The 27,542-nt window shown below is 48.4% G+C and overlaps 1 protein-coding gene across 2 annotated transcripts; it reads right to left on the reverse strand.

Moving 5' to 3' along the window:
• Positions 1-2,192: 2,192 nt before the first annotated feature.
• On the reverse strand, positions 2,193-27,257 carry DNAJC16 (DnaJ heat shock protein family (Hsp40) member C16). 2 transcript variants are annotated; one of them, XM_053400512.1, is made up of 15 exons: positions 27,157-27,257; positions 22,570-22,755; positions 21,309-21,375; positions 19,213-19,552; positions 16,980-17,164; positions 15,856-15,960; positions 14,212-14,370; positions 13,088-13,218; positions 10,197-10,380; positions 8,768-8,950; positions 8,373-8,449; positions 7,169-7,249; positions 5,602-5,697; positions 4,337-4,504; positions 2,193-2,962 (listed from the first exon to the last, which is right to left on the reverse strand). In XM_053400512.1, the coding sequence occupies exons 2-15, from the start codon at positions 22,734-22,736 to the stop codon at positions 2,569-2,571; spliced, it is 2,337 nt and encodes a 778-aa protein (XP_053256487.1). In that variant the 5' UTR covers positions 22,737-22,755; positions 27,157-27,257; the 3' UTR covers positions 2,193-2,568. The 2 variants fall into 2 exon arrangements, with proteins under 2 accessions (XP_053256487.1, XP_053256488.1); XM_053400513.1 differs by lacking the exon at positions 27,157-27,257 and adding an exon at positions 26,997-27,150.
• Between the last annotated feature and the right edge of the window lie 285 nt (positions 27,258-27,542).

A 27,542-nucleotide genomic window follows, 5' to 3' on the forward strand; every position in this document is an offset into this window, starting at 1 on the left:
CAAGGCCGACTGCAGAACGATAGATGGCAGGAAAAAAGCTAGGCTGTCCTCCCCACTCCAGCTTCTAAACCCCACAGCATCCTGAACTCCCACTGAGGATGCAGAGCTCATTTTGAGGGCTCCACCCTATACTTTCCCCCTGGACCTTCTTCTACCTAGAAAGCTCCACCGACTGCATGAGAAGGTGTTCCTGTGAAACCCGAGAACGGGCAAAGCTTTCCCTGTTACTGGAACCTGGCAGTATATTAATTCTTATCCCAGTGCTATTTGTTACAAAGAACACGTCATTAAAACAGTGCTGATTTCTTTGCCAGCACACCCTATGTATTTCTTAAATCACTCGCTGAGGCACACAAGTTCATTCGCCCTCAAAGGGACAAGGCAGCTTCCGATTATCTGCTCGGCGGCAGCTGCTTAATCCTCTTCTCTCTCATTCGTTTCCGGACGTTCCCGGAGGGGATCCTTACAGAGGAGCTGACGACAGTTCAAAATGTCCCCCAGAAGCTCCGCTTAAAGGCACCTTGCACCGAAACCCCTGACGGGGGTTCTCTCTGACCTACTTCCGTGGAAACCCGACGCTCTTGCTGAGGCCGTCCTGAAGCACTTTACTAAAATGGGAAGCAAGGGTATTCAACAGACGGGTGGCTGCGGCACAGTAACTACATCACCCTCCTCTATTAAAGGACAGGCTTTTCGCTTGCCTTGATAGGCAGGTAGCAGGTGCATCGCTATTTCTTGGGGGGGGAGGAAGGATCCACCCAGAGTCACTCCTGTGACGAGGGAAGACCCAGCACAAACAAACCAGCACTTCAGAGAGCTCTTGCGAGAGGCAGACTGCTTGCTCTGTTTTTCATTTTTCTTTTTAAGAAAGAACACACCAAGCACATCCCATCCCCAATTCCCCGTTGCAAGGCACCACTAGCAAGTCAACAAGACATTCTATTTCCAAGAGCTGTTCTACACTCCGCAAAGTTCTGGGCCACTCTTGTGAGGTTCGGCTATCCTATTTTTGAATGAAAAAGAGCTCCCTGCAAATAGAGAGCAAGCACATCAGGGAGAGAGCTCTGCTACATCTCTCTCTCTCTCTCTAGGATGTGCTACACAGAGGAGCGGCTCATTTCTTTTTGTTTTTGCATGGGAAGCTTCCAAATATACGCCCCACGAACCCATCCAAGACGCATGGCCCGCGGTGCGTCGTGTCGCAGGGTTGCATCCAACTAAGCGCTACTTGGAGCAGACCCCCTAGAGTCAATGGACCTAAGTTATAATTATGTGCATCAACTTTGATGCGCCTGTGTCCCCTGAGTAGGACTGGAATTAGATGCAACCCTTGGGCTTAAATTTAAATTAGAAAGCAATCAGCAGTTTAAAAATGTGACCACTCCTATGGCTCCAAGGAAAAAGTCAACCAGATCAAGGTGAGCGGCACATTCTGAGAGGCGGCAGGAGGGGAAGCAGCCGGGCAGCCGGGCCCCTTTGTAAACAAACAGGCCGCTGGAGACCTGCTTCAGAAAAGGGTGGCAAGGGTGCCCTGCCCTACGAGGAAGGCAAGAAAGAAAGAAATCACATTGCCATGGAACAGACACCCGGGAATTTCACTAGTTTGGCATTTGAATCCTAACCTTATCCTGGGAGAGGCCATGTTGAGAGAGGCAATTTCGCTCAGTTACTGTCCTACAGATGTATTGTTGCTGTTTCAGGGTGAGAGGGAAAGGGATGTCCAGGGAACGACTCACAAGCAGGAGTTGCTGCCTTCCACAAACATACACACATACACACACAGCTATTGGCTAGCAGCAGTCCGTAGCTCTATGGATGTGGTTCTGAGAGTATGGCTGTAAAACTACAAGTCTTTCGGAGAAGAGGACAAACCAGACAGCAAGCAGGAAGGCATCGAAAGGGACATACATTTTTTAAATGGCTCATTGCTTCTCGTACAGTGTTTGCGGCTCAGCTGGCCACTCCCTGCCCTGCTGAAGGCTGAGCTGGTCAACTCTACCTGTTGGATTATATTGCACCCAGGGCTGGAGGGGGGCATGCAAGTGGGTTGCTAGTACCTCCCCCCCCCCCCGCCCTTATACACATCCTGCCCTGTCAGCTATTTGGTACATAAAAAGGATAACGGGGCATGTGTGGGAAACCAACAGGTAGGGATGATTACAGCTCTCTGTAGACTGCGTGGGGGGAGGCTTTCATCGACTTTGGAGAAAAACCCAGAGGCGGAACTGGAGCAGGCTGGGACAGCGGGGGGTGGGGTGGGGGACAGGGGCACCGACTGTGAACCAGTTTCGATTGTACGGCTTCCAAGCATTCAAACCATTTGGTACGAAGAGCAGGCGCCAGTGCATTCGCCGCCACGATCGCTCCTAGGTCAAAGGCGCGGGAAGGATGTTTCTAACTCATTGGGCCTAGGAGGATTCATCTAAAAAGCTACCATCTATTCCGACACTCCAGAAAGAGAGATGCTTGCAGTTGTCCTCTTTCAACGTCTCTGCTGAGATAGAGATTCTCTTTCGAAAAAACTCTTTTTTTCCTTTTTCAAAATTTTATGCCGCTGCTGTTGTTTTTTCAGTCTAGCGCAGGCCACAAGGGAATATAAAACCTTTGCAGGGACCCTTCCAACAAACGCTCCATCCACAGGGAGAGCTTGTTGAGTTTGTTTTTCACCGACCTCGCCCCCGGGCTGCAAGAGGAAGACTTCCCACGGACCTCCCCCAGGTCAGATTCATCACAGGGCATCCCCGGGGCATCCCCGTCCTCCTCCGACTTGCGAGGCTTGAAGAGGCAGAAGTATTTCTTGTGCCCGTTCAGGGCCAGGACGTAGCCCGTGTAGTCGCGCTCCAGGAAGTGCTTGTCGTACTGGTTGGGGATGGGGGCGGCGTCTTGCGCAAACTCCAGGATGTACTCCAGCCACTCCCGATGCTTGTCCAGGTTCAGGAAGGAGAAGTGGAGGCAGTTGCTCCTGGAAAAGGGATGCGGGAGGGGATTATAGCATTGCAGAGTTGGAAGCGACCCCCCAAGCCCAGCCCACCGCAATGCAGGAATCTCAGCTGAAGCATTCGTGGCAGATAGATAAAAGGGGTTACTTCTAGCATCCCGATCAGAACCCAGGACTGTGGTACCTTGGGTTAAGAACTTAATTTGTTCCAGAGGTCCGTTCTTAACCTGAAACTGTTCTTAACTTGAGGTACCACTTTAGCTAATGGGGCCTCCCGCTGCCACCGTGCTGCCACTGCACAATTTCTGTTCTCATCCTGAAGCAAAGTTCTTAACCCGAGGTACTATTTCTGGGTTAGCGGAGTCTGTAACCTGAAGTGTCTTTAACCCAAGGTACCACTGAAAGCTTAGAAGCTGAAAAACAACAGAAGAGCTGGGGGGGGGGGAGCATCTAATCCCCTGGCTCTGGCCCTCCAAACCAAGCTTTCCGGCCCCCATAATTTTGGTGGTGGGAAAAAAGAGAAAAATTAAAGTGGAGAGGTTGGGATGCCCCTAGTGTGGAGTGGCCACACACACTGCTTGAGGCTGGCTGGGGTGAATATGGCACGTGGGCCAAAAATGGTTAGCCACATTCTTGAGCTAAAGCAACTGCCTTGATCAAAGTTGGAGAGGGAAGGGTCTGGGCTGGAGACTCAAGAGCTGGTTATGTGACCCTGCCTGCCAGGGTAGGCTCACTGGTTCCAGGGAAGGGGGAGCTTCTCAGGACTCAAAGCAGATTAAAGTGATCTGTCCTCTACCCCACCCCACCACCTCAAGCAATTCAAATTCGTTCGGGCCCTGCTGAACCCCAATCAAGGCCACAATGGCACTTAGCCCATCAGCCAGTAGCCCCTTGAGAAATACCCATTTCCTGGATCTACTTATGACCTGCAAGCCAGCAGCATGTCTGGCACAGGGGAATGAGACATCCTCCCATTTGAAATTGGCGCCACAACCACACAACTGCAAGGGATTCCTATCCAAGTCAGAGGTGGATATAGGGTCAAGTCCTCCCCACATATCTGAAGCGAGGAAGATATAAAAGTCAGAGGAAAGACCCAAGGGATAAAAATGGAGAGGACCAGGATGAGGAGGTGATTTTAAGCCCCATTTCAGCACAGCCCAACTACCGTTTTGCAGCCTCAAGCTTCCCATCTACAGAATGGGCACAAAAGGTGACCAACTTCACCATGCTGTTGCAAGAGTGACTCAAGACTGTAAACGGGCTAATCATCACGAATGAAATAAGCGTCCTGCTCTTCCATTTAGACTCTGGAAGGCTGAAAATGCCCTTTTTTTTCTCCCACGGCATGACATACCTCCAACATAACTCTGGCCAGTGACTGTGTCCCACACTCACCCAGTGAAAGTGTAGACCTCCAGGGCAAACTTCTGCAGGAGAGGCGTCTTGGTGGGGTTGGAAAGGATCAGGACCACGTTCATGTGCCCAGGCCTCAGGCGCACCAGGTTGCTTGTGTAGGTGATATCTGTCAGCTCGGTCACTTCGACGAAGCCCTTCTTGGGGATCCTGTGGGGGAAGGGGAGAGAGAGAAGAGGCTCAGCAGGAAGCAAGGGGAAGCAGCAGAACTTTAGCATCTATATGTCCACAGAGCTCTACAGCCTTGAGAAAAGGCACTGTGGAAAAGGCTGTCTTGGAGGAAGCTGCCTTCTATGAAGGTGGACCGTTTGGGTCCATGTAGTTTGCTACTGTCATCTCTGATTGAACCTGTCTGACTGAACCTTCTGCATGCTGGCATGGCTCAGTCAGTTGAGCATGAGACTCCTAATCTCGGGGTTGTGAGTTCGAGCCCCACATTGGGCAAAAATATTCCAGCACTGCAGGAGATTGGACTAGATGACCCTTAGGCCCCCTTCCTACTCTACAATTCTATACAAAGCAGATGCTCCACCCCAGAGAGCTTGCAGCCTTTCCCCAGTTTCAGCTGCACATGCACTTTCAGCCACTTTCCCCTGGACAAGCCAGGTAGAAGGTTCTCTGCTTTCTTCCATCCTCATTCGCTCTCATCATATCTGCCCGACCTTCTCAGCCCAACAAGCCTCCCAAACCCCCTTCAGATGTCTCCTCTGAGACAACCGAAGCCTAAGGAAGCTGCTGCAGATCACGTCACACTGGCTGGCTGCAGTTCTCCAGGGTTTCAGAGAAGAGCTTGCTGGGAACTGAGCTGGAGAGCTGCTGCAGGCAGAACAGATGCTCCGTCACTGAGCCAAAGTCCACTCATGCTGCGGTGGAAGGCAAGCAAAGGTTTGCGTTTCAGCAGGGCCTGGGACAGAGTCGTTGCCCCAGTCGAACAGGCAGCCCAGGTCAGAAATTGGCTGCCGGCAAGGGGCAAACAAGGCCCAAGAGTCCATCTCTGCCACCTCTAGTGAAGGCTACGCTTCTAGACCCCTGGCCACTGCCTCTGGCCCAGGAGACGCAAAGGCCAACCCCAGGAAAGCAGAGTGCTAAGCTACGGAAGCGCTTGCCAACCTGGTGCCCTGCGGATAGATCTGGACTACAGATCCCACCATCCCTGGCCACTGGCTGTCTTGGCTGGGGTTGATGGGAGTTGTTGTCCTGTACACCTGGAGGACTCCAGGCCGGTGAAGGCTGAACTAAGGAGAAACCTGTTATCTTTGGTGAAACTTGTGTCGTTCTTCTCGCCCTTCGGAGGGTTTTCATCCTTCTTGGCGGGAGGCGAATCTCTCTCGTCGCTCGAGTCGCTGAAAAACAGCAAGTTGCGCTTTCAGGCGGGGAAGAGGCTGGGGGATCACGGACAGGGTCAGATCAATTCATCTGCAGTGTGACTATTGTGTGTCTAAAAAGGTATAGGGACCCCTGACCATTAGGTCCAGTCGTGGCCGACTCTGGGGTTGCGGCGCTCATCTCGCTTTATTGGCCGAGGGAGCCACTGTACAGCTTCCGGGTCATGTGGCCAGCATGACTAAGCCGATTCTGGCAAACCAGAGCAGTGCGTGGAAACACCGTTATTCCCATTTTCCATTTACTGTGAGTATTTGCTTTAAAACCCCTTGATTTTATCTATATCCTGATAATTTTATACTATTTATACTGTTTATACTATTTTTAAAAAATTAGTTTTTATTAAAGATTTCCTATTATTTTATGTAAACCACCTACAGAGCTTGGGTTTTATCCAATGCTGGTACTACTAAGAGGAGACCCAATGAAGTTAATAAACATTAAAAATCAATAAAGCTAGGAATGGGGGAGGTGGGGGTGGTGAGATTACAAAACGAAGGGGAAAACAGAGAAGAGAATGGGGTCTTGCCAATGTTGGCGCCCTGGTTTTGAAAAGCTGTCCCTAGAGAAGCTCAGTTGGTGCCTCCATCGGTTGAATGATTGTATTTTATCGTCTTCAGTTTGTGAACTGCCTGAAAGATGTGGTGAGGGACAGCCCATCCCGTTTTGCCGTCTGAGACAAAATGGGAAGGTGTTCCCCTGTTGCCAAAGTCTCCCTTACATGGGTTGCAGGTGGCACCCGTGAAGCGGCAACAGATTCCATCAAGATCTCGCTAGAAGCCACTGCCACTTCTCTGCCATTGGCAGAGGTGCCGGGATGCGCGCAGGGGTGCCGCCTCTTGGGGTTCTGCCACCTGAGGTGGCTGCCTCAGCCTGCATCATGAGCGGGCCAGCCAGCCAGCCCTTGATGTGGTTAAGTAATAATAATAATTTTTATTTATACCCCGCCCTCCCCAGCCAAGACTGGGCTCAGGGCGGCTAACAACCAATAATAAAAACATGTTGATTAAAATACAACTTAAAAAACAATATTAAAATACAACATTAAAACATTAGGATGCAGCCTCTTCACAGGAGGAGAAAGGAAAAGGAAAGAGGAGGAGGGAATCAAACTGATTCTAAGCCAAAGGCCAGGTGGAACAACTCTGTCTTACAGGCCCTGTGGAAAGAAATCAGATCCCGGAGGGCCCTGGTCTCATGAGACAAAGCGTTCCACCAGACCGGAGCCAGTGTTGAGAAGGCCCTGGCTCTGGTTGAGGTTAATCTAACTTCCTTAGGGCCCGGGACCTCTAGAGTGTTGCTGTTTATGGACCTTAAGGTCCTCCGTGGGGCATATCGGGAGAGGCGGTCCCGTAGGTACGAGGGTCCTAGGCCGTGAAGGGATACAAAGGTCAAAAAATACCTACCTACCTACTACATACGGCTGCTTACCTGAAAGCCTGAACAATAACAGTCCCAAAAAGGATGAAGAGGGCTGAGAATATCAGCGATAAGAGGGGCATCATTTCTCTCCTGCAAAAGAGGATCGCCAATGAGGGCCGGTGTCAAACCAAATCTGCAGCCTGTGCCTTCTTCCCCCACCTCTGAATGGGCTGCCTCCCGGGAGAGGTGAAAATGGAACCAATACGAGAATTGGCTTCCTTCTGTCGATCATTGCTGTCCTCTCCAGTTCCCTCACCCTTGTGCCCCTTAGGAAGTACTGTGCTCCCTCAACGGCCCAAGGTCTGAGAGGAATTTTGTTACAAAGGTTCGAATTGTTATTACACTGTTTTGCACATTCAGGCATGCTTTATAGCCTGCATCAAATATATTTGCAGGGGGGGAAATCACTATTAATATTAGGTGGCAGCAGCAGCAGCAGCAATAATAATAATAATAATAATAATAATAATAATAATAATAATACAAACACAATGGTCTACTAATGGCTCAGGAGAGGGAGAGCAACTCCTGGTGGTCAAGAAGCAGAATGTCTCCACCCAAAGCGCTGACTAGCGGCCCACCCAAAACTGGCTCAAACCGCTTTGACAGTCTTAACTTTTGCCTTGAGCACTTCTAATTCCATGCAAATTTTACACTTTATCATAGGGGATTGTGGTAAATGCAAGAAGATCCAGAATGTGCAAACGGAAGGAATCAGAAGAGAACCTGTCTGGGTTCAACCTGGAAGTCCCCTCTCCCTGCAGCAGATCTCCTCACTGCCAGTGACCCTGAAGAGCCACTGGATCCTGATATTCGCTGTCCCTCCCCCCGCCAGCTGCCTAGGCTCCCGGCTGGCTCTCAGACCTGCTCCCTTCCTCTCTAAACAAGTACCTGCTCTACCTGCCCTGCCAGATCAGGCCACTGCCCCATCGAGTCCAGCATCCTGTTCCCATCCAGATACTGGTAGGAAACTGGCAATCAGGACCCGAGCACAGGAGCAATTCTTCCCCTCCTGTGGTTTTCAGAAACTGGTATTCTGAAGCATTATTGTCTCTGAATGTGGAGGCGGAACACAGCCATTTGGGTTAGTAGCCACTGAGCCATCTTCATAGGAATCAGCACAACATGCCTAAACGTTAGAAGGCCACCCCCGGTTTCTGACACTCCAAAAATGCGAATCAAAGAAAGGCTGCTATTAATGCAGAATCCATACCAGTTGCTGTGAAAGAGGCTGTCCCAGCTGTCTGATATATAGTCGATGGCGGAATAGATCCATCGGAGGAAGAAAACCTGTGATCACACCAAAAGAGCAGAGGGGAAAGGGTGATTCCGATCCATCAGCTACAGCTTCTGTTCATTATTCCGGCATTTAAATGAATGCAGCAACCCCCAATGCATCCAATGGGATTTACTCCCAGGTAAGTGCAGAGGATAGCAGCCTAAAGCATGCGCAGCTATGTCCAAGGAAATGTATTAGCACCGGGCTGTGAGTCTATTTACTCATCTCGATGTAGAGAATTGAAGGCTTTTTGCATCGAGATCCCATCACCCTCAAACACACACACACATACACACGCTTGTATCCTGTTAAACGCCCACAATGCTTACAGGAGCAAGTTCATCGTTTAAGTCTGGCAGGATGGTATCAGAAGAGAGAATGCCTGGGTCTGTCCTCAGCTGATCCAGGAGGTCCAGAAGAATGAAGTTGTCCTCTTCACTGCCGCTCCAGGGTTCGTCGAGGGCTTTGTAGACTACTCGCCCAGCATTGTTGCGCCTCTCCAAGATGACCACCTGGGCGAGAAGCAGAGGGTTAAACCACAAGTTGGTGTGGGGGAGTTTTCAATACAGCTTTAGAAAAACCAGCCGTGGCTTCCAAGAGTGTGCCTAGCCAGGAGCGAAGGAGCAGGTTTAGGGCTTCACTTGAGCCCAGAGCCCCAAGCCTGAAGCTCCAGGCAACAGGAAATCTTTTGTTGGGATTTTGCCTATGTGCAGCTTCACACAAAGCAATTAAGAGTTGGCTGAAGGCCAAGAAGACTGAGCAGAGGGAGTTATTCTGCCTAGAGATATGGGACCTTGGATATAGCTCTACTATTGGTTAAGGTCTCCACACAGGCATGGTGACTCATGACCTTCCCTGACTGGGTAGTGTGTTGGTCAGTGTGGTGTTCTGAGAGTCGTTTGGAGTTTGTTAAGAGAGCTAGTTTAAGATCCGTTTCTGTTCTTGTATATAGTAACTTGTGAGTCTGCTGTAAATAATAAACACCTCTAAGTAACCAAGTTACTAGTAGCAGCGTCTTGTTCCTGCTTCCTCCTTCCTTCCTGCAACTGATCGCTCCTGGAAGTCTGTGTATGCTCTGCTACATTCAACTGGGTCTGGCTAAGATCCTGCAACAGGTCAAAGTTGCGAAACACCAATATCTTTGCCCCACAGCACAGATAAAGAAGTGGTGTCTTTGGCCCATTACATCCAGGTGGGAGTTACCTGGCCTTCTGCCATCACCTGCAGTTGGAGATTCATTGCCTCACCCACTTGGTTTCTCTGCCTGAACGGGCAGTGGCAAAATCATGCATGGACTTAATCCCTATTTTTCACAGCCCTGTAACCACCCCCACCCCCCACACTTTATGTTCCCATCCTGGCCTTCTACAAGAAAATGCTTCCACAAGAAAATGGGGGGGGGGGGGGGTAGGAGGAGAATCTCTAGGCCGCTGGCCTACTTAGGCCTACCAAGTCTCCCTGTTTGGCTTGCGAGGACATTTTGGCTAGGCCAAAAAGAACCTTCATATTGGGTGGATCCAGCCTGCAGAAAAGGCAGTGAAATTAGGGTTTTATGATTCATCTCAACCCATTTTTTATGTTTTCAGTTCAATTTTTTGACATTTCAAATCATTATTTTTTTATAAAGCTCTCTTACAATGTTTCCCTGAAGTGCTGCTAACTGACCCAGGAAACATGGGACTAAAGGAACGTTTTGCAGTGAATTAGAAAGAGCCAGCAAGACGCAGCTGGGCTGGAGGACACAGGCAGGACACTCACAGCTGACTTCCCGTGGAATCTTTCGTCGTCCATCAGCAAAGTGTGCCCAAACTGCGGCTGGTAGTTGCTGTAGATGTGCACAAACCTCAGGGTGTCCTTCGTGTTGGCCAGAGCAAAAGCCAGAAAGGCTTCATAGCTCACAGTGTATTTATCGCCCTCGCCGGTAATCAAGACCACACAGTACCTAGAACATCACAAGGGAAGAGATAATTACTGCCCTCTCAGAAACGTAATAGGACTAGTTGACAATACTGAAGGCAAACACCCGCAAACCCACACACCCAAAGAAACAGCAACTGTTCACAGGGAAGAAGAAAAAGAGTTTGGATTTGATATCCTGCTTTATCACTACCCGAAGGAGTCTCAAAGCGGCTAACATTCTCCTTTCCCTTCCTCCCCCACAACAAACACTCTGTGAGGTGAGTGGGGCTGAGAGACTTCAGAGAAATGTGACTAGCCCAAGGTCACCCAGCAGCTGCATGTGGAGGAGCGGGGAAGTGAACCCGGTTCCCCAGATTACGAGACTACCGCTCTTAACCACTACACCACACTGGCTCAAACTCCTTCCCAAGTCACTTGGCTGGGACCAGAACACTATGCAGCCAGAACCAAGGAAACTTGGACTCCAACCCTTTCCGCTTTAGGAACGGGTAGTCTGCAGATGGGACATGGGTGCCGCTGTGGGTTAAGCCACAGAGCCTAGGACTTGCCGATCAGAAGGTCGGCGGTTCAGATCCCCGCAACGGGTTGAGCTCCCGTTGCTCAGTCCCTGCTCCTGCCAACCTAGCATTTCAAAAGCACGTCAAAGTGCAAGTAGATAAATAGGTACTGCTCCGGCGGGAAGGTAAACGGCGTTTCCGTGTACGGCTCTGGTTCACCAGAAGCGGTTTTGTCATGCTTGGCCACATGACCCGGAATCTGTACGCCGGCTCCCTCGGCCAATAAAGCGAGATGAGCGCCGCAACCCCAGAGTCGGCCACGACTGGACCTAATGGTCAGGGGTCCCTTTACCTTTACTAGTCTGCAGCCCTCAGCCTAATTTTGAAAGTTCTCTGCAAGCCATCAGTTCAGGCCTCTGGCAAGAGAAACCTGTCCTTTCCCAGGCAACACAGAGATAGGAAAAGGGTCAGAGAGAAAGAATAGAAGCCTCACCCACTTTTAGTTCTGGTTCCGGCTACTGCCAGCCAGTGGCCCCTGTCAGATTACCCACCAAGGGAATGTGGCCCTCAACAGAAAATATGCTCCCCTCCCCCTGAGATTTGAAGCAAGCTCCTGGCTTCAGCAAAGAGAATCTGCAAGGCAATTTTACTTTGCCCATGCTGGAAGAGGCCAGGACAAGCCCCTCTGTCAAAGGCTAGCTACTATGATAAAGTCCAAGAACTCTTGAGAGAAGAGAAGGCCTTGGAGCAATGTGTGGGGGGGGGGGAAGCACTGGGTGGATTCAGGCAGCCCATGGCCTTGGGGAGCAATGAATCTCGTAGATTGCCTGTGGGGATGCTCCATGTGATGGGACTCTGCAGTGGGACTTCTTTTTCTGTAAACACTTTGCACGCAGCTGAGCCATGCTAACCTTGAGGTTTGAGGACTGCACTGCCCTCTGCAGGATGCTGGTCTGAAGACAACTCAGAAGCCTGTGCTAGTGAGAACCTGGCCTGCATATGTTCAGCCCAGGCTGTATCCATCACCCTGGCAAGTATGTTTCTGAGCCCAACCTGGTTTCTAAAGCCTTGGGGACCCCTCTCTCTTTTGAGATCACCTTTCCCCTTTTATCAACCCCTGCGCTAGCTGTGTTCTTCTGATCAGGCACCGCCCCTGGCACGTTAAGCTTAAGGTTGTGTGCTTTTTGTAGCTGTTCGACAGATGCTGTTTTCACACATCTTTTTTGCTAACTATTGGAGTATTTTTACTTTTGTGAGCTGCTCTGAGCTGCACAAAGGCTGCACAGGAATGCACTATGGAAAAGAGGTGGGGGACCCTCTGTAGGCTTTACTGGCTTGGTAGAGGAATGGCAACATTATCATGACCCTTGAGTCAGATCGTCTTTCTTCAGGTGCTGAAGTTGAGGACTCCTGAGTCAGAAGGGGATTTGCACACAGGGCCACACCCAGAATCAGGTCCGCAAAGTGAGCCCATGGTACCTGTGCCCCTCTGGCCTAAGGATATCACATTGCCATTCTCTGACTTACAAGAACTTCATCACAGAAGACCCAGTACAACCAGATTCTTCCCTGGGTGGCCTGAGTAAGACTGCTGGAATGGGCTGAACTCTTTAACTGAAGAGGTACAATCAGAAAAAGACCCTGCTGCTTCTGTATAAGCCCAGTCCAATTTTGACAGTTGCTGAAACAGCATCAGCACTCTGCTCTCTTTCAGCATTCAGCCTGAGCAAGGCTTGCTTCATTGGAGGTCACGTGAGGACAGAGATTTGTAAATTGCAGTTCTTAGTTCCTGCACGTTACTGGGACAATCTGGACTCTGCTCATATAAAGAATTGTTTATGGAAGAAAGAGAATGAAAGTTAATTTCTCTTATTAAATTCCTACCATCCCACCTCCTGCAAAAAAACCCCAAATACCTTCACTGCAGAACGATCAAAAGGGCGGGGGGAGGATTCCATAAAACAGGTAGGGAAGTCAAGTCACTCTGAACTCTCCTTACCTTACAAAACCTGCCCAACAATTTTATTGTGCAACCCCAAAAATACTTGAAACTGGTTAAGGAAATGCATCTACAGCGGCAGAGTTCTGCTTTTCCAGCTGCAAATTCTTTTAGGCCTAGATTCTCCAGCAGCTCTCTGTATCCCATTCTGAGAAGGGACTTGAAAGTCCCCAAATAACCCCTACAAAACCAAACACACTATGGAGGAGCATCACTACCACCATGAGCCTTACTTGCGCTGCCTGTGAGACTTTTTCGCAGGACACAACTCCTGAAAAAGCTTCTGGCTGGTGAGCCTAGATGCCATGAGGAACTTGTTCTGAGACAGGAAGTCATCAATAAGCTGTTTCTTCATGCCTCGGGCCTGGAAAACAACAACCCCCAAGCTATCAACCAACCACAGAATTTTCAGCTGATGGTTCATGTGCCTTTTAAATACATTTGCAGGTTACCAAAATACATCAGCAGATTACATACCACCATCAAGGTATACGCCCTTTTGAGATGTGACAGGAACTGCCAGATAAACTCACAATAACACAAAAACTACTTATGTGTTGCTAGAAAGAATATATATATATTTAAAAGATGAGCCCCATCATTCTTTGTCACACAAAAACACACCCTGGCCAAACTGGCTGGGGGCAGGGAGCCAGAATGCCCTTAAATATGAACTTCCTGATTAATTTTATTTCAGAATTGTTTAATGACTAAACAGCGTAATCCTAATCATGTCTGCTCAGAGGTACTACTGAATTCAATGGTGCTTACTCCTATGTAACCAGGTAAGGATTGCAGCCCTAGTTAAGTAAAGTCTGCAGTCCTAAACAGAGTGGGTTGTATCTAGTCTTAGTCCTACACAAGAGTATACCCACTGAAATTAAAGAACCCAAGTTAGTCATGTTCATTAATTTCAGTGGGTCTACTATGAGTAGGACTAACACTGGATCCATCTGCACTGCAAACTTTTGTTGCAGGTCCCCAACAGTCTAGATTTGGATTGCAACTTCTTTAAGGTAAGGATCTGTGCTTTGCTTACAAGACGTTGTAAGTTGTCATGGAGACTGATGGAGCTATCTGAAGCATCCTTATCAACACCGTAGAAACAAGTTAGGCTGAGCGTTGGCCACCTGCCTGTTAGGGCCAGAGTTCTCGCATAAGCAGCCTTGCATGGCGGCAGTGGCGTAGCGTGGGTTGTCGGCACCCGGGGCAAGGCAAGTAATTTGCGCCCCCTAACCCGTGGATTTGTGCCCCCTAACCCGTGGATTTGCCCTAACCCCAGATGTTGCGCCCGGTGCGGCCGGCCCCCCCTGCACCCCCCACGCTACGCCACTGTGTGGCGGCTGCCATACCGTACCTGGATGACATCAGCAGGCTTATCGACGTGCTCTTTGAACACCATCATGGTGGGCGTGTAGACGTTGATGTTATACTGGCTGGACAGCTCTTCTGTACCTCGGAGCCCAACGTACACATATCCAAAGGACAGGTAATCTCTGTAAGCAAACGCCGTCAGCTGGAAAGAAAGGGGAGGTGGATGCAGTTGGGCTACATGGTACATTACGTGCAACACATAGACAGGAACCCACTCTATCTTCACTCTACTGTTACACAGGAACATAGAAAGCTGCCTTCTACTGAGTGAAGGCCATTGGTCTATCTAGCTCAGTACTGTCTACACTGACTGGCAGTGGCTCTCCAGTGTCTGGAGATGCCAGGGATTAAAGTTGGGGCCTTCACCATTGAGCTACAGCCATACCCACATTCAAGGAAGCGAATGACAAGGAGATGTGCCTGCTAGTTGTGTGCATGCAGTTCTGCACAGAAAAGAATATAGAACAGGGACTGATGGCAGAGGAAGGGATTTGCCAAGCCCTGCTGGAAACCACAGGGTGGGGTGGGGTGAGGATTTAAGAGTGCTCTTGTGATCAGGTCCTGTTTGCGGGTTTCCCACAGGCATCTGGTTGGCCAGGGTGAGAACAGGACGCTGGACTGGATGGGCCAGTCATTCAGTAGTCTTGTCTTATGTTCTTATGTTCGTTCCAAAGCTTTCACAATTTCCTCCTCTGGACTTCTTAGCCCCCAGTGACACTAGGGCAGGGTCTCTTTGACAGCGGCAATAACCAAGCATATGCAGCTGCCTTCTACTGTCCGTCTAGTCCAGTACTGTCTACTTTGACAGCTGGAGATTGAGCCCTGTGGCCTCTGGAATCCATATAATGTGCTCTACCTCTGTTCTGTGGTCCCTTACTCCAGTGGTGTAGTGTGGAGGTGGCCGGCGGTGGGGGGGCAGTGGCCCTGGGTGTAATTCTGAGGGGTGCAACCAGGAGCCCCCATGACAGGCTCCCTCATCGAGGCTGCGTGGCTGAGCTTCTGTTGCAAAGCCGTGCCCAGGCCAGGCCTTCAGGGCTGGGGTGGCACCTCCTTCTCCTTGTGGTTGGTGAAGGTGGCCATGCCAGAAGGTGATGGAGCTGCCAAGCCAAGAAGGCATGCAACAACCGCCACCATCAGCACCAGAAACCAAGTGCCTTGCGGGCTCCGCACATGCCCCCCAGAATGCACCTCCACTCCAGCTGCCCAGTCCACTGGGGGGGGGGGGCAACACTTGCCCCGCTCTGGTCGCCAGCAACCCATGGTATGCCACTGCTGGACACCACTGCAAAATACTGAGCCCCTGGAAGGCTGTTTCAGAGGATCCAGGCACTTCCAGGTCCGCAGAAAGGAGGCATCTGATAAAATGGTCCACAAACCTATTGCCAGCCTCCCCCAGCTGTCCTGGCTGGGGCTGATGGGAGTTGTAATCCAAGACACCTGGAGGGCACCAAGTGGAAAAGGATGGCTTATGCCAAAGTAAGCTTATTGTTTTTACGGTGCCATGACTCTGTTCCTTTTGGTACATCTTAATACAGATACGCACCAACAAAGGAAGCCAGAGGACCTCCCCTCCCCTGCCCCATTTCTTACTAAGCGGCAAAAACCAGGTACAGAGCAGAGCCTTTACCTTGTATAACAGAGGGACGAGGGGCATGTGATCAAAGAGAAGCACATGGGGTTTGTTCTCTTTCTTCCAGTTCGACAGGAATCTGACGTAGTTTTTATCTGTAATCTTCAATGTAAAACAGAAATGATCAGTCTCAGTCATCAAACACTGAATGCTGCTTCAGATTCATATTTTTTTAAAAGGGTAAGTTGCAAACTTGCATCTAAGGGCCAACTGACATGGTATGCTAGGACAGCCTCTCCCCATCTGGTGTCATCCTCATGTTTTGGACTGGAGCTCCCAATGGCTGTATTGGCTGGGGCTGAGTAATCCAAAATATCTGGAGGGCACCATTTGGGGAATACTGTGGCAGGAGATACATGGGCCTCCTGATGTTAGTGCCAACTAAATGCAGCACAGAAAGACACAACAGTATTGTAAAGCCATGGTTTACTGAACTCAACTGTGGTTTGTTTATACATCGAAACCTATTCAGCCAGTTAACTATGGTTAGCCTGTGACCAGCAAACCACAATATAAAATCATGGATTGAAGCTGGCTTAAGAAACTTGGCTTGCATCAACCATGGTTCCTTGTTACCTCAAAACCCATGACTTTGACTTTATACTGGTTTGCTCCAGCACCCTGATCCAGATGGTTGTTCAGCTACAGAGGTGCCTAGCAGGAGTGGCTAGAAAAACAAAGCCAACCTTAGGCAAAACAAGCCACGGTAACTCTGCTTATCTGCGAGGTTGATCCTGAACTGATCCTGGCTTTTGCATTCTGTACAAACATGGCCAATGGGTGATCAGTTGCTACAGGAGCTTTGTTAACCAAAGGATGGGATTTCTAGACTTGGCAACAACTCGCTTTAAACCCAGGATCCTATGAGACTGAATCATCAATACCCATTGCCCTGTTCTGGCTATTATGTAGCCCCCCCCCAACTGTATAGAGAACAGAGTAATTCTGAAATCCACAAGAGACCCCCAAATATCCACAGAAGATCTGAGAGCGTTGGGAAAGAGGTTAGGTGGCACATATCTTGGGGGGGGGGATTACAAAGTCTCTAATAAAATGCTAATGAAAACAAAAACAGAAAATAGCAAAGAGGAGCTTAAGATAAGTCAGGAGGCAATAATCACCTTCTCAACAAGGTTACCGGGAAGTAGGCTTTCCACAAACTGCCGCAGATTCTCCCGAACAACTGCATTGTGGAAAAAGGTAATTTTCCCATTGATAAGTCCCAGGATGGATGGCGTACTGTGTGCTCCTAGGTGATGTGCCAAGCGCCTCTCATAGCCAGCATGAACAACGCCAATCCCCACTCCTGCATGAGGGAAGGAAGGATACCATAAAGAAGAATTAATCTTCTCTCCTATGGTCTCTAACAACTTCAGGGAATCTAAAACATCGGAAGTCTGTGATCACATGTTTACTGTAGCATCTAGGAGCCTCAAGGGACAGGGATTAACTGCTAGTGCATTCTCTGCAGCAGCAGAAACAGAAACGGAAGGGTTGTAGATCAGTGGTAGAGCATAAATACTGCATAAAAAAGGTCCAGTTCCTAACATCTTCAACTCTGCTGAACTGCTGCCAGTCAACGCACCAAACTAGATGAACCAATAGCCAATCTCAATGGAAGGCAGCTTCCTATGAAGAAGACTGAGATCTGTGTGAAAGCAGAGGTGGGGGACCGGGTCCAAGTCCCCCTGTGGGCCATTTGACAGGTGGGAAGGACCACCCACCTATCAGTCACCTGATGACAGCAGGCGATTGACACGTGTCAAAGTTCAAAGGAGGTCTGGCAGGCAAGGTGGCTGGCAGTCAAATCAACTTCCTCTGAAGATGCGCTTTCTGTGCCAACCTGCTGACTGGTGCTGGAAGCGCACCTTCAAAGAGGCTCTGGGTAACTACATTATACAGGTTCAAAACAGGTAGGTATTCCTGTTCAAATGTAAGAATATGAAGAGGAGACCTCAAAGGAGAAGAAATGGTGGCTTATGGCCCAAATGGGTTCCAAAAGAACTTCTTCAAAAAGAACAAAAATTGTGTGATGTCACCCTCTTTGGGAAACACGGCTCTAACACCATAGCAGGGCTCCCTGGAGCTGTCCAAGGTCCTGCATACTCTCTGCTTGGCTAGGACCAGTGACTAGGCATTCCCTCCTTCCTTGGCAAGCCTCAGGCTCCAACAGAACTGGGCTTGATGAAGAGGCTTGATGCAGCAACCAGGGCAGCGTTTACTCAATCTTCCATGAGCCAAGGCACACTTTTGCCCCTGAAAAGTTTTGCTTTTACAGTGAGCATTCCAGAAAAAGTGAAGAAGAAAATCAGTTGTGCAGGTGATATGAAATGGACCTGACCAAGTTAGGTTTTATTAATTTCAGCAAGTCTAATCTGAGTAGGACTTAGCCAAATACAACCCACACTGTTTATATTAATGGAATATGTAATGCAAGGAAGTTAGATGCATGCCCCAGAGTAGTGATGTTTCATAAAGCCTCTTCTCTGGGCAGGATTTGTTTTGTTTTGTCACTGAACTGGGAGTGATGGAACAATCCAGTCACCCCAATGCAGAGAGAGAGAGAGAGAGAGAGAGAGAGAGAGAGAGAGAGAGAGAGAGGGAGGAACTAACAATCCTCAGTACAGGATGACTGGAAGCAGGCAAGGCCAGAACAGGGAGTCATGCAGCCCTGCAGCGGGAAACCTCTTCCGTGAGTGAGCACACTAGCTCCACAATAGCCTTTTGTAACTCAATTCATTTATTTCACAAGGCACATTGGAGTGGCCCTCTCAGAGCACACTGCTTTTGAATTACTGCAGCTGCAGCCCAGGGAAGACGCAGCCAGACTCTGAAAGAAAAACTCAGGCCAAATACAAATGGATGGTGATGTCCTGCAAAGCCCTCAATTGCCTGACTCAGCACCCTATGAGGCCACCTCTGTTCCACCACAACCTTACAAGTAAACCAAGAACCCTGGGTTGAATCCAGTAGAAAGTCCCACTGAAATTCATGGACAGGACAAAATCAGGTCCGTTGATTTCAGGGAATTTTAGGAATGGTATCTCTCAAGATCAGAACAGGGGCCTCCTAACAACTCTCAGCATCGTTAACAAATTAGAGCTACCAGGATTTTTTGGGGGGTGGGGTGGCTGTTTAAATGAGCATCACAGTGCTTTAAATGTATGGTGTAAACTTGGTTTATGTGTCTCAAGAGGGTGTGCGGGGCTTGCCCTTTGGAGTTTAGCTAAACCCTACATCTGTGCATCTTCTAGTGAGCAAACTGGCTTCAAACTGGCCAGGGAGAGGGTAGAATCATGCATTTTTCTGCCCCAAATGCAGGTGATGCAAATCCAAACACGTTTCTCTTCTTACCCAGCCCTTCAAGTTCCTGGACCACCTCCTTCCACACGGGCTCAATGTGGATGCAGCTAAAGCACCAGTCCGACGTGATCTTGATGAGGTAGGGTTTTCTGAAACTGTCGGGCAGAATCTCGTTGATGTAGTGTGAGAAGTGCAGCAAGTACTTCTCGTCGGAGGAGTCGCGGCGGTCCGAGTTGAACGGGAAGTGGAAAAAGGATTCGTCGAAATAAAAGCTCTCGTGGAAGTGGTGGAACGGGCGGTGCTGGGACTGTTGCTGATGGGGGTAGCCCTGGTTCTCCCCCACATCGCCATAGCGGTCAAAATTTAATCTCTTTTCCTCATTGGACAGGATCTGTTTGGGACAAACACCAACGCTCTTAAGTGTATGTTACCGGTTTATGCTTTGTGAAACAGTAAGGAGCGATGGGCTGGGTCCAGGTTAAGTTAACTGAATAAGCGTCCCAATGAAACCTCTGCAACAAGTCATGACTGCATCCTGCCTATTTCAACAGGGTCTAAATTCAACCAAATCAGCCTGGATCCAACCCAATGTACTTGGATAGCCTTATGTAAATAGAACAGGTAGTGTGGTATAGTGGTTAGTGTTTGGACTAGGACCTGAGAGAGACCAGGGTTCAAATCCACACTTGGCCATGAAGCTCACTGGGTGACCGTGGGCCAGTCACTCACCTACCTAACCTACCTACCTCACAGGGTTGTTGTGAGGATAACATGAGGTGAGAGAAAACCATGTACGCCAACTTGAGTTCCTTGGAGGAATATCATTGCTGTGATAATAACATTTTAAACACTACTTTTCAAAAGACATTACAAGATGAAAATTCCATGCCAGGATCTCCATATTAATCCTAGTTACCGTATTTCCACACTAATCCTAGTTTCGTGGGGTTTTTTTCTTTTTTTCAATCTGCAAAAGTACATCTGTTTTGGTGGTGGTGAACTTTATCCAGATGGCTAAATTCCACCACCACTAAAACAGGCCCATTATCTAAATGGTGCTCTCCTGATAGTTTGGACTACAACTCCCATCAGCCCCAGCTAGCATGGCCACTGGTCAGGATTATGGAAGTTGTAGTACAAAACATCCGGAAAGCACCAAGGTTGGGAAAGCTGGGCTAGAACACCCCCTCATAATACTAAAACTTAAGTATCACCCAATAAGTTGATTGCCAGCTGATTCAAGACAGACAAGAGAAAGCAGTTCTTCACACAAGATGTAACTAACTCATGGAACCCATTGCCACAAGATGATTTAAAAGGGGATTGGACTATAATTAGCCAATGTTCAGTTGTTGAAGTTCGATTCCCATCAACCCCAGCCAGGGATGATGGCAGGTGTAGTCCAACATATGGAGGGCACCATGTTGGCTACCCCTAGGCAAGACAAACCCAAGGACGATGGGACTATCAATGGATATTGCCATGGTAGCTATCTTCCTTTGTTCTTATCTCTTGTTAAGTCATCTAATTTGCCCCTTAGACCATGATTATACCCAGTTAACTAGGAAGCAAGTCCTGTTAAACCACCTTGCCTGTGAGTTCTGGAAGACCTGCTCCCTGCCCTGCAGGCTTTTTTCCACCTGGCCTGGGAGGCCGGGGCCCTGACTGACTCCAGCTACGAAAGCCGAGGCTGCTGAACAGACTCTTGGGCTGGGGTACTGTTTAGGGAGTTTTGTTGGAGGTGGGGGTTGCTGCTGTTACTGATATTAAATTTTTGTATCTTTACTTTCTATCTTTTTACAATTTAAGTGGAAATTGCTCAATGTGTACTTTTTGGTGTTTTAATTAATGTGTATGACTACTTTTGCTAATTATGTATCTTTTGCAATTATGTACAAAAATAAAACGATTGATTGAAACTCAGTAAGATTTTACTCTCAAGTGTGATCACTTTGGGCACTGTAACATTTATGGATTTACATGTGTGGCATGCCAGGGCAAAACTGCAGCAGGTATTAAATTAGAACACCAGAACCAGGGAAGGGAAGAGGCAGGACTGCCCATCCTTACAGTAAAGGCTGCATTTAAAACAGAAGCCTTAAATACTCAAATATGAAAACACAAAGTTAGAAAAGTGTGCCTGATACCTCATAAGCCTTGCTAATTTGTATGAACTTATCTTCTGCTCCTGGGTCCTTATTTTTGTCAGGATGCCTGGAATGGAAAGAAAACAAGACCATGAGCAGTTTGATCACAAGGCTGTTGGGTTTAGTTCAACCCTGGCACTGTGCAGGCAGAACTGACACTAATTAAAGAATATGTCACTAAGGCTTAATCTGTTTGATGTTTCAACAGATTTACTACAGGGGGTCGATTCCTGATGCGAAGAGAGAATTGGCACTAATTAAGGCGCAAACATTTCATATGCAAAGACAAAGTCAACAGACTGCTACCTAGGCCTCCCTGTATTTGACCTCCAGCACATACTTTTCCTAGTAAGGTAGGTAAAGTTAAAGGACCCCTGGGCAATTAAGTCCAGTCAAAGGCGACTATGAGGTGCAGTGCTCATCTCGCTTCGCTTCAGGCCGAAGATGCTGGTGTTTGTCCACAGACAGCTTTTCCAGGTCATGTGGCCAACATGACTAAACCACTTCTAGCACAATGGAACACTGTGACGAGTGCCAGAGCGCACAGAAATGCCATTTACCTTCCCGCCACAGCGGTACCTATTTATCTGCTTGCACTGGTATGTTTTTGAACAGCTAGGTTGGCAGAAGCTGGGACAGAGCAGCAGGAGCTCACCCCATCACGCGGACCTTCCAATCAACAAGCCCAAGAGACTGTGGTTTAGACCACAGCGCCACCCGCGTCCCTAGTACTTTCCCTAGTATTCCTCCTTGAGGCACCTTGATTTGCTGGCTCCCTTTTTACCAACAGCACAGAGCTGCTTCTGTCCTTAGGGCTTGGGCAGGCAACCACAAATTTAGCAGCTCAGCAGGGGCAAGTGCATCCAGCTATCTGGCAAGCAGGACACCCAGAAGGTCTAATTTCAGCTGAAGCTCTTCAGCAGGGAAGAAACAGCAGGACTCCTACTGTTTCTTAACTCCTCCATACCCTGCACAAATGAGGGATAACCCTGATGTTCTTCCAAGCCCTCTGTGCATGCCAGAAGGTGGAGGACTGGCAGCAACCCAAAATAATGGCTCGCTAGTAAGTCAACATCTATGGACCTCTGGGCTCTGGTTGGGTTCTTTACCCCAACTAACACTCGTTTTTCATGCTGCCTACAGCTGTGCACAACATGATAAGAAAGGCTGGCAGGCCTTTAAGGAGGAGGCGGGTGGTTTTTCAGCACAGCAGCTAAGCATGATACACTGTGATTCCATCTCCATTTCATGAATCACTCACCATTCCCGGGCAAGCTTCTTATAGGCCTTTTTAATGTCCGCCTGACTAGCTGTCCTGCTGATTCCAAGGATCCGATATGGATCAAAATCGACAGCAGACAAGATCTGCAGGACCAGGACGAGGAACAAAACCACAACCAGGGAGACACTTAGCCGTTTCAGTTCCATTTTTTCCCCTGCAGGCAACCTGTACAGGAGAGATTTCAAAGGGAGAAAATCTAGGATGAGAAATTGGAAAGTTGCAATACAGGTGTTTCAAGGTCCCAAGTCTTAGGCCTGGCTGCTTCTTTCTGCAATGGTCACCACCTTCCCTTTCACCTCCATTGCGGCCCTGAAACTTTGATTCCATTCTAGTCTCCTACAATTCCCACAGCCTTTCAGAGAACTCTGATGACAACACGACCACTTCCTCTTTTAAAACTCATTTTGACCCTCCACACAGAGATTTGGAGGGACTGAGGCCATCCCAGCCACTGAAGTGGGGTGGGGCTGGATACCAGGCCCTGGCCCCAGCCTGGTGGAACACTCTGCCACAAGAGATCAGGGCTCTACAGGATTTGACATCTTTCCGCAGGTCCTGCAAAACGAAGCTGTTCCGCCATGCCTTTCGTCAGGGCCCAGTCTGACCCCCCTCCTTTTATAAGATCCTCCTTTCATAAGATCCTTTTATAAGACTCTGCATGTAAGTGGCCTCCCTAAATCCTCCGACCAGCCCATATAAGACCAGCACAAACAGTTGGGCCTGGTGAGCACTTAATGTCCCCAACCCCTATAGTTATAATTCGTGGGTTGCCATCAGATTTTATTTTGACCTTAATCTGATTTTAAGCTATATTTTAATTGAGTGGTTGACTTTACATTTTTAATGTATTTTATATTTTGATGTTAGCTGCCCTGAGCCCGGTCCTGTCCGAGGTATAAATAATTTATGATGATGATGATGATTACCATCCTGCTTCTTTTCAAGGGGGCATACCTGAGTCTGGCCTAACCACCCAAATCCCTTTCTTCTCTCACTTTGAGCACAGGGGTCATCCCTTTCCCAAAGCTACATGTGACCTGCAAGACTGGACTGCCAAGCAGACACCTGGATGGAGCTTAAATGGTCCTCAGTCAAGAAAACTGAGGGGGAAGGGGGTGAATACATAACAGTAACTAAGGGGAGCAATGTTACTGGTGGCATCAGAAGTCAGAATATTTTCCACCATTTTATTTCACTATGGATGAACTTCCATTTCTGGAAATGCATCTTCATCAAACCAGTTATAATGAATGATACATGAATGGACACAATGACTGCATTTGCACATAACAGTAAGCCAAGATTTTTAGCTGAATAAACCATAATGTGTTCATACTATGTGCCAGCACACTCAGCCCAACTGCTTCCCTTTTGCTTCTCCCTTGGCACGAGCAGATCAATAAACCAAGAAAGGAGTAGCTTTGCATTATATCTAAAGCTAGGGTTGTGATTTATTTAGGCTGAACAAATCCATGATTGGTAAGTCATAATTTTAAGGCTGCTTGTGAACTCAGCCAACACCAATCAAACCAGGCACTTTCAAAAGTTGTAATTAACATTTTTCAGGTGACCATTCCTAGGAAGCATACATAAATAGCCTCTCACTTCTTTTGCTAAAAGGAGTGCATTAACTATTTCCAATGTCTCCTTAAAATGTAACTAATGTAAAGGAAGTTAGGAGTTGCCATGCCTTAAAACAGTGACAAACAGTCCACTAATAATAATATCCAACCCAAGCTCTGAATTTGTTTGAACATATAAAACCACATTAAAAATGTGCTTTGCTAATTTCTTCTCCCCACCAAGAAAACACAAATATTTGGGGACATGGTGTGAAAAATGAATATGGCATGTGTATTATTTTTGTTTACTTAATGTAAGTAAAATATGCCAAATCTTATCCTAATTAATTCAGGACACTGGAAAATGTTTCAGTTCAAAACTTTATAGGAAAATGACAACACTGAAAAAAACTTATTTCACCTGAAGGCTAAAGTGTCAATCCTATGCACATTTACCCAGAATGATTCCTACTGAACTCAATGAGACTTGCCTCTAAGAATGATCCTAAAACAGATTTCACTCCCCACATATACATAAAGCCAAGGACTACAGGCAGGAGACGAAATGGCAAAACATTCATCCCAAACCCAATGAAGAATGATGTTTGGCTAGTGTAACATAGAAGAGATTTATAGAGTGGCAGCTATGTTGCAGCAAAAATAGCAAAGAATCTTGTGGCATAGACTAACAAATTTTATACAGCATAAGATTTTATGGACTAGTCATCAAATACAAGAAATTGCATTGAAGTTATTATTCCTACTCAAATATATAGATGTATGAGAAAATAATCTTTTCAAATTGGGGCAGGGGTTTTCACATTTTGAGATGCCAGCAATAAACACTGGCCTTCATTTTTCCACCCCCAAAAAATCCCTAAAAATAAACATGCTAAACTAGATTACTCTGTAGGGCATCAGAAAATACTCTCATCTAGATAGGAAACATTTCCAGTTTTTTTCTTGGAACATCCACACCACCAAACAAGTTTCAAAAGTCTGGATATAGTTTTGGTACTTTATGCTACAGAATACACTGGAAACAGAAAACAGTACGAGTATCAGTAGAACATTCTTTTCATGCAGAAACCAACGAAATCCCGCATTCTGACTTCCAGCAGGTTCTACAAGTCTCACAAAAAATCCCATGAAGGCAACTGTTTTCTTGTGCAAACAGCCCTCAGCACCCAGTCCTAAGAAGCATCCCTGCTCCATTCCATTAAACTATAATGGTAGGTACTCATCCAGACTTCTATTTCCAGGCCAGCCAGTTACCTCTGGAAAGCTCACAAGCAGAGCCTTCCCTTGTTGCTGTCACTAACAGCATCTAATACTCAGAGGAGGTTCCCTCCTGATCATGGTTAATAACAAAATACATAAGAGTTGTAGCTCAGAAGAATAATATTTACATGCAAAAGATCCCAGGTTCAATCAATAGGGATGTGTGTATGTGTGATGGGAGCATGGAGAAGACCCCTTTCTGAAACTTTGCAAAGCAACTCTCCATCAGCATGTAGCTAACACTGAGTGAGATGTCCCAGTGATCTGGTACATTGAAAGGGAACTTCTTACATGTGTTAGGAGCATCGGCTGAACATGTTTTGTGTGGAGAAAGGTCCAGGTTTATTCACCAGGCTAGGCTAGGTTGGACTACAACTCCCATTATCCTAGGCCAGCTTAGCCAACGATCAGGGGTGATGCAGTCCAACGACATTTGGCAACCTAAGGTTGAAAAACACTGGCGTAGGCAAGACTGAGTTATGGTACATAAACCAATGCAGAATGGGAACAGGGCAGCTTCCCACATGCAAGCAGGACGCGGAAGAGAGAGTCCCATCCCCTTTCGTTTGCCCTCAGTGAGAATCCCGACTTGCAGAACTCCTGCTACTCATGACCATTTGTATTTTTGCCCACTTCATAACGGCATATTGTATTCCATGGCTATAACTCATAGCTCTGTAAAACTGAAATAACTGCATAAAGCATTTGTATTGGGTTTTATAACTGTGTGCGCGCTTCGTCAACTAGGCTGTTAGCCTCCCCAAAGTACATCAACAGAAATAATAAAATTAGGGTGAGAGCGGAGGTTTCCGTTAATGATCATGGTTGGACAGTCCTCACCAAGGATCTAAACACAGCAAGCTCCCACCCCCACCCCACACATAAGGCAGATGCACCCCCATCACACTTAAATGGTTAAAGAGTGTTGAGGGGAGACCTGGGACAACCCAGGTCCAAATCCCCACTCAAGTCAGGGAGGAGGAGGAGGAGGAGAAGAAGAAGAAGAGTTTGGATTTGATATCCCGCTTTATCACTACCCGAAGGGGTCTCAAAGCGGCTAACATTCTCCTTTCCCTTCCTCCCCCACAACAAACACTCTGTGAGGTGAGTGGGGCTGAGAGACTTCAGAGAAGTGTGACTAGCCCAAGGTCACCCAGCAGCTGCATGTGGAGGAGCGGAGACGCGAACCCGGTTCCCCAGATTACGAGTCTAGAGCGCTTAACCACTACAACCACGAATGCCGCCTTAGCTTAAGCTCCTCAGAGAAAAGCTTGGACAGGAATTCAGCAGGAGGCAGTTTCGAAAAGGACATATGCAAGATAGGTATGTCCCCCCCCTCCACAGGCCTCTGCCCTCCAAGAGGGGAACCTCCCCCCCCCCCCGCCCTGCAACTGTCACCACGCAATATCGCACCAGGGCTAAGCCCCTTCTCTCCTGCCCCCCATTATGCACTTCCCGCAGTCCCCCGCCACGACACTCGACTCTGCCCCCGCCCCAGATAGGACCCTCCCCACGGTTTCGTCTCCCCCCCCCCATTATCCCCACACCTTTAGTCCTCCATACCAGAGAGAAGGGCCTGGGAGGGCTAGAGAGTCATCCCTCCCGCTCAAACCCCCAAGTCACGTGGCTACTTAGGACAGCCGCCGCCGCCGCCGGGTGGGAGGAGAGAAGGGGGCGCCTCTGTGGGGCGGAGTGGGCAGGAAGGGCGCTCGCAAATACCCACCTTAGGCTCCTGTCTCCCCGGTCCCAACTTCCGGCTCGGCGGCCCCGCCTCTGGCCGCCGTTACCATAGAGATGGCGCAGCGAGCGCTCACTTCCGGCGCGGCGAAGGCCCGCCTCCCTTGACAGACGGGCGGGAGAAAAGGAGGTAAAGGACGGGAGGTGGGGCGCTGGTAGTGCCGCCGCGGTGCATGGTGGGAAAAGAGGTTGAACGCTCGGGACCTCCGTGGGAACTCTTGCGCACGCGCAGCAAGCCGCCGCCGCCCCACCCCCTGTCCTAAACCTTGTTAAGGCTCTGGGAGTGAGAGGGTTAAAGGGGCGTCGCCCAGGATGCCGAGCAAGCGATAGCAAGTCACCCTCTGGTGTCCTTATATGGATTGAGACGTCAGA

Source organism: Podarcis raffonei, chromosome 8, assembly GCF_027172205.1.
Source record: "Podarcis raffonei isolate rPodRaf1 chromosome 8, rPodRaf1.pri, whole genome shotgun sequence".
NCBI lineage: Eukaryota > Metazoa > Chordata > Lepidosauria > Squamata > Lacertidae > Podarcis > Podarcis raffonei.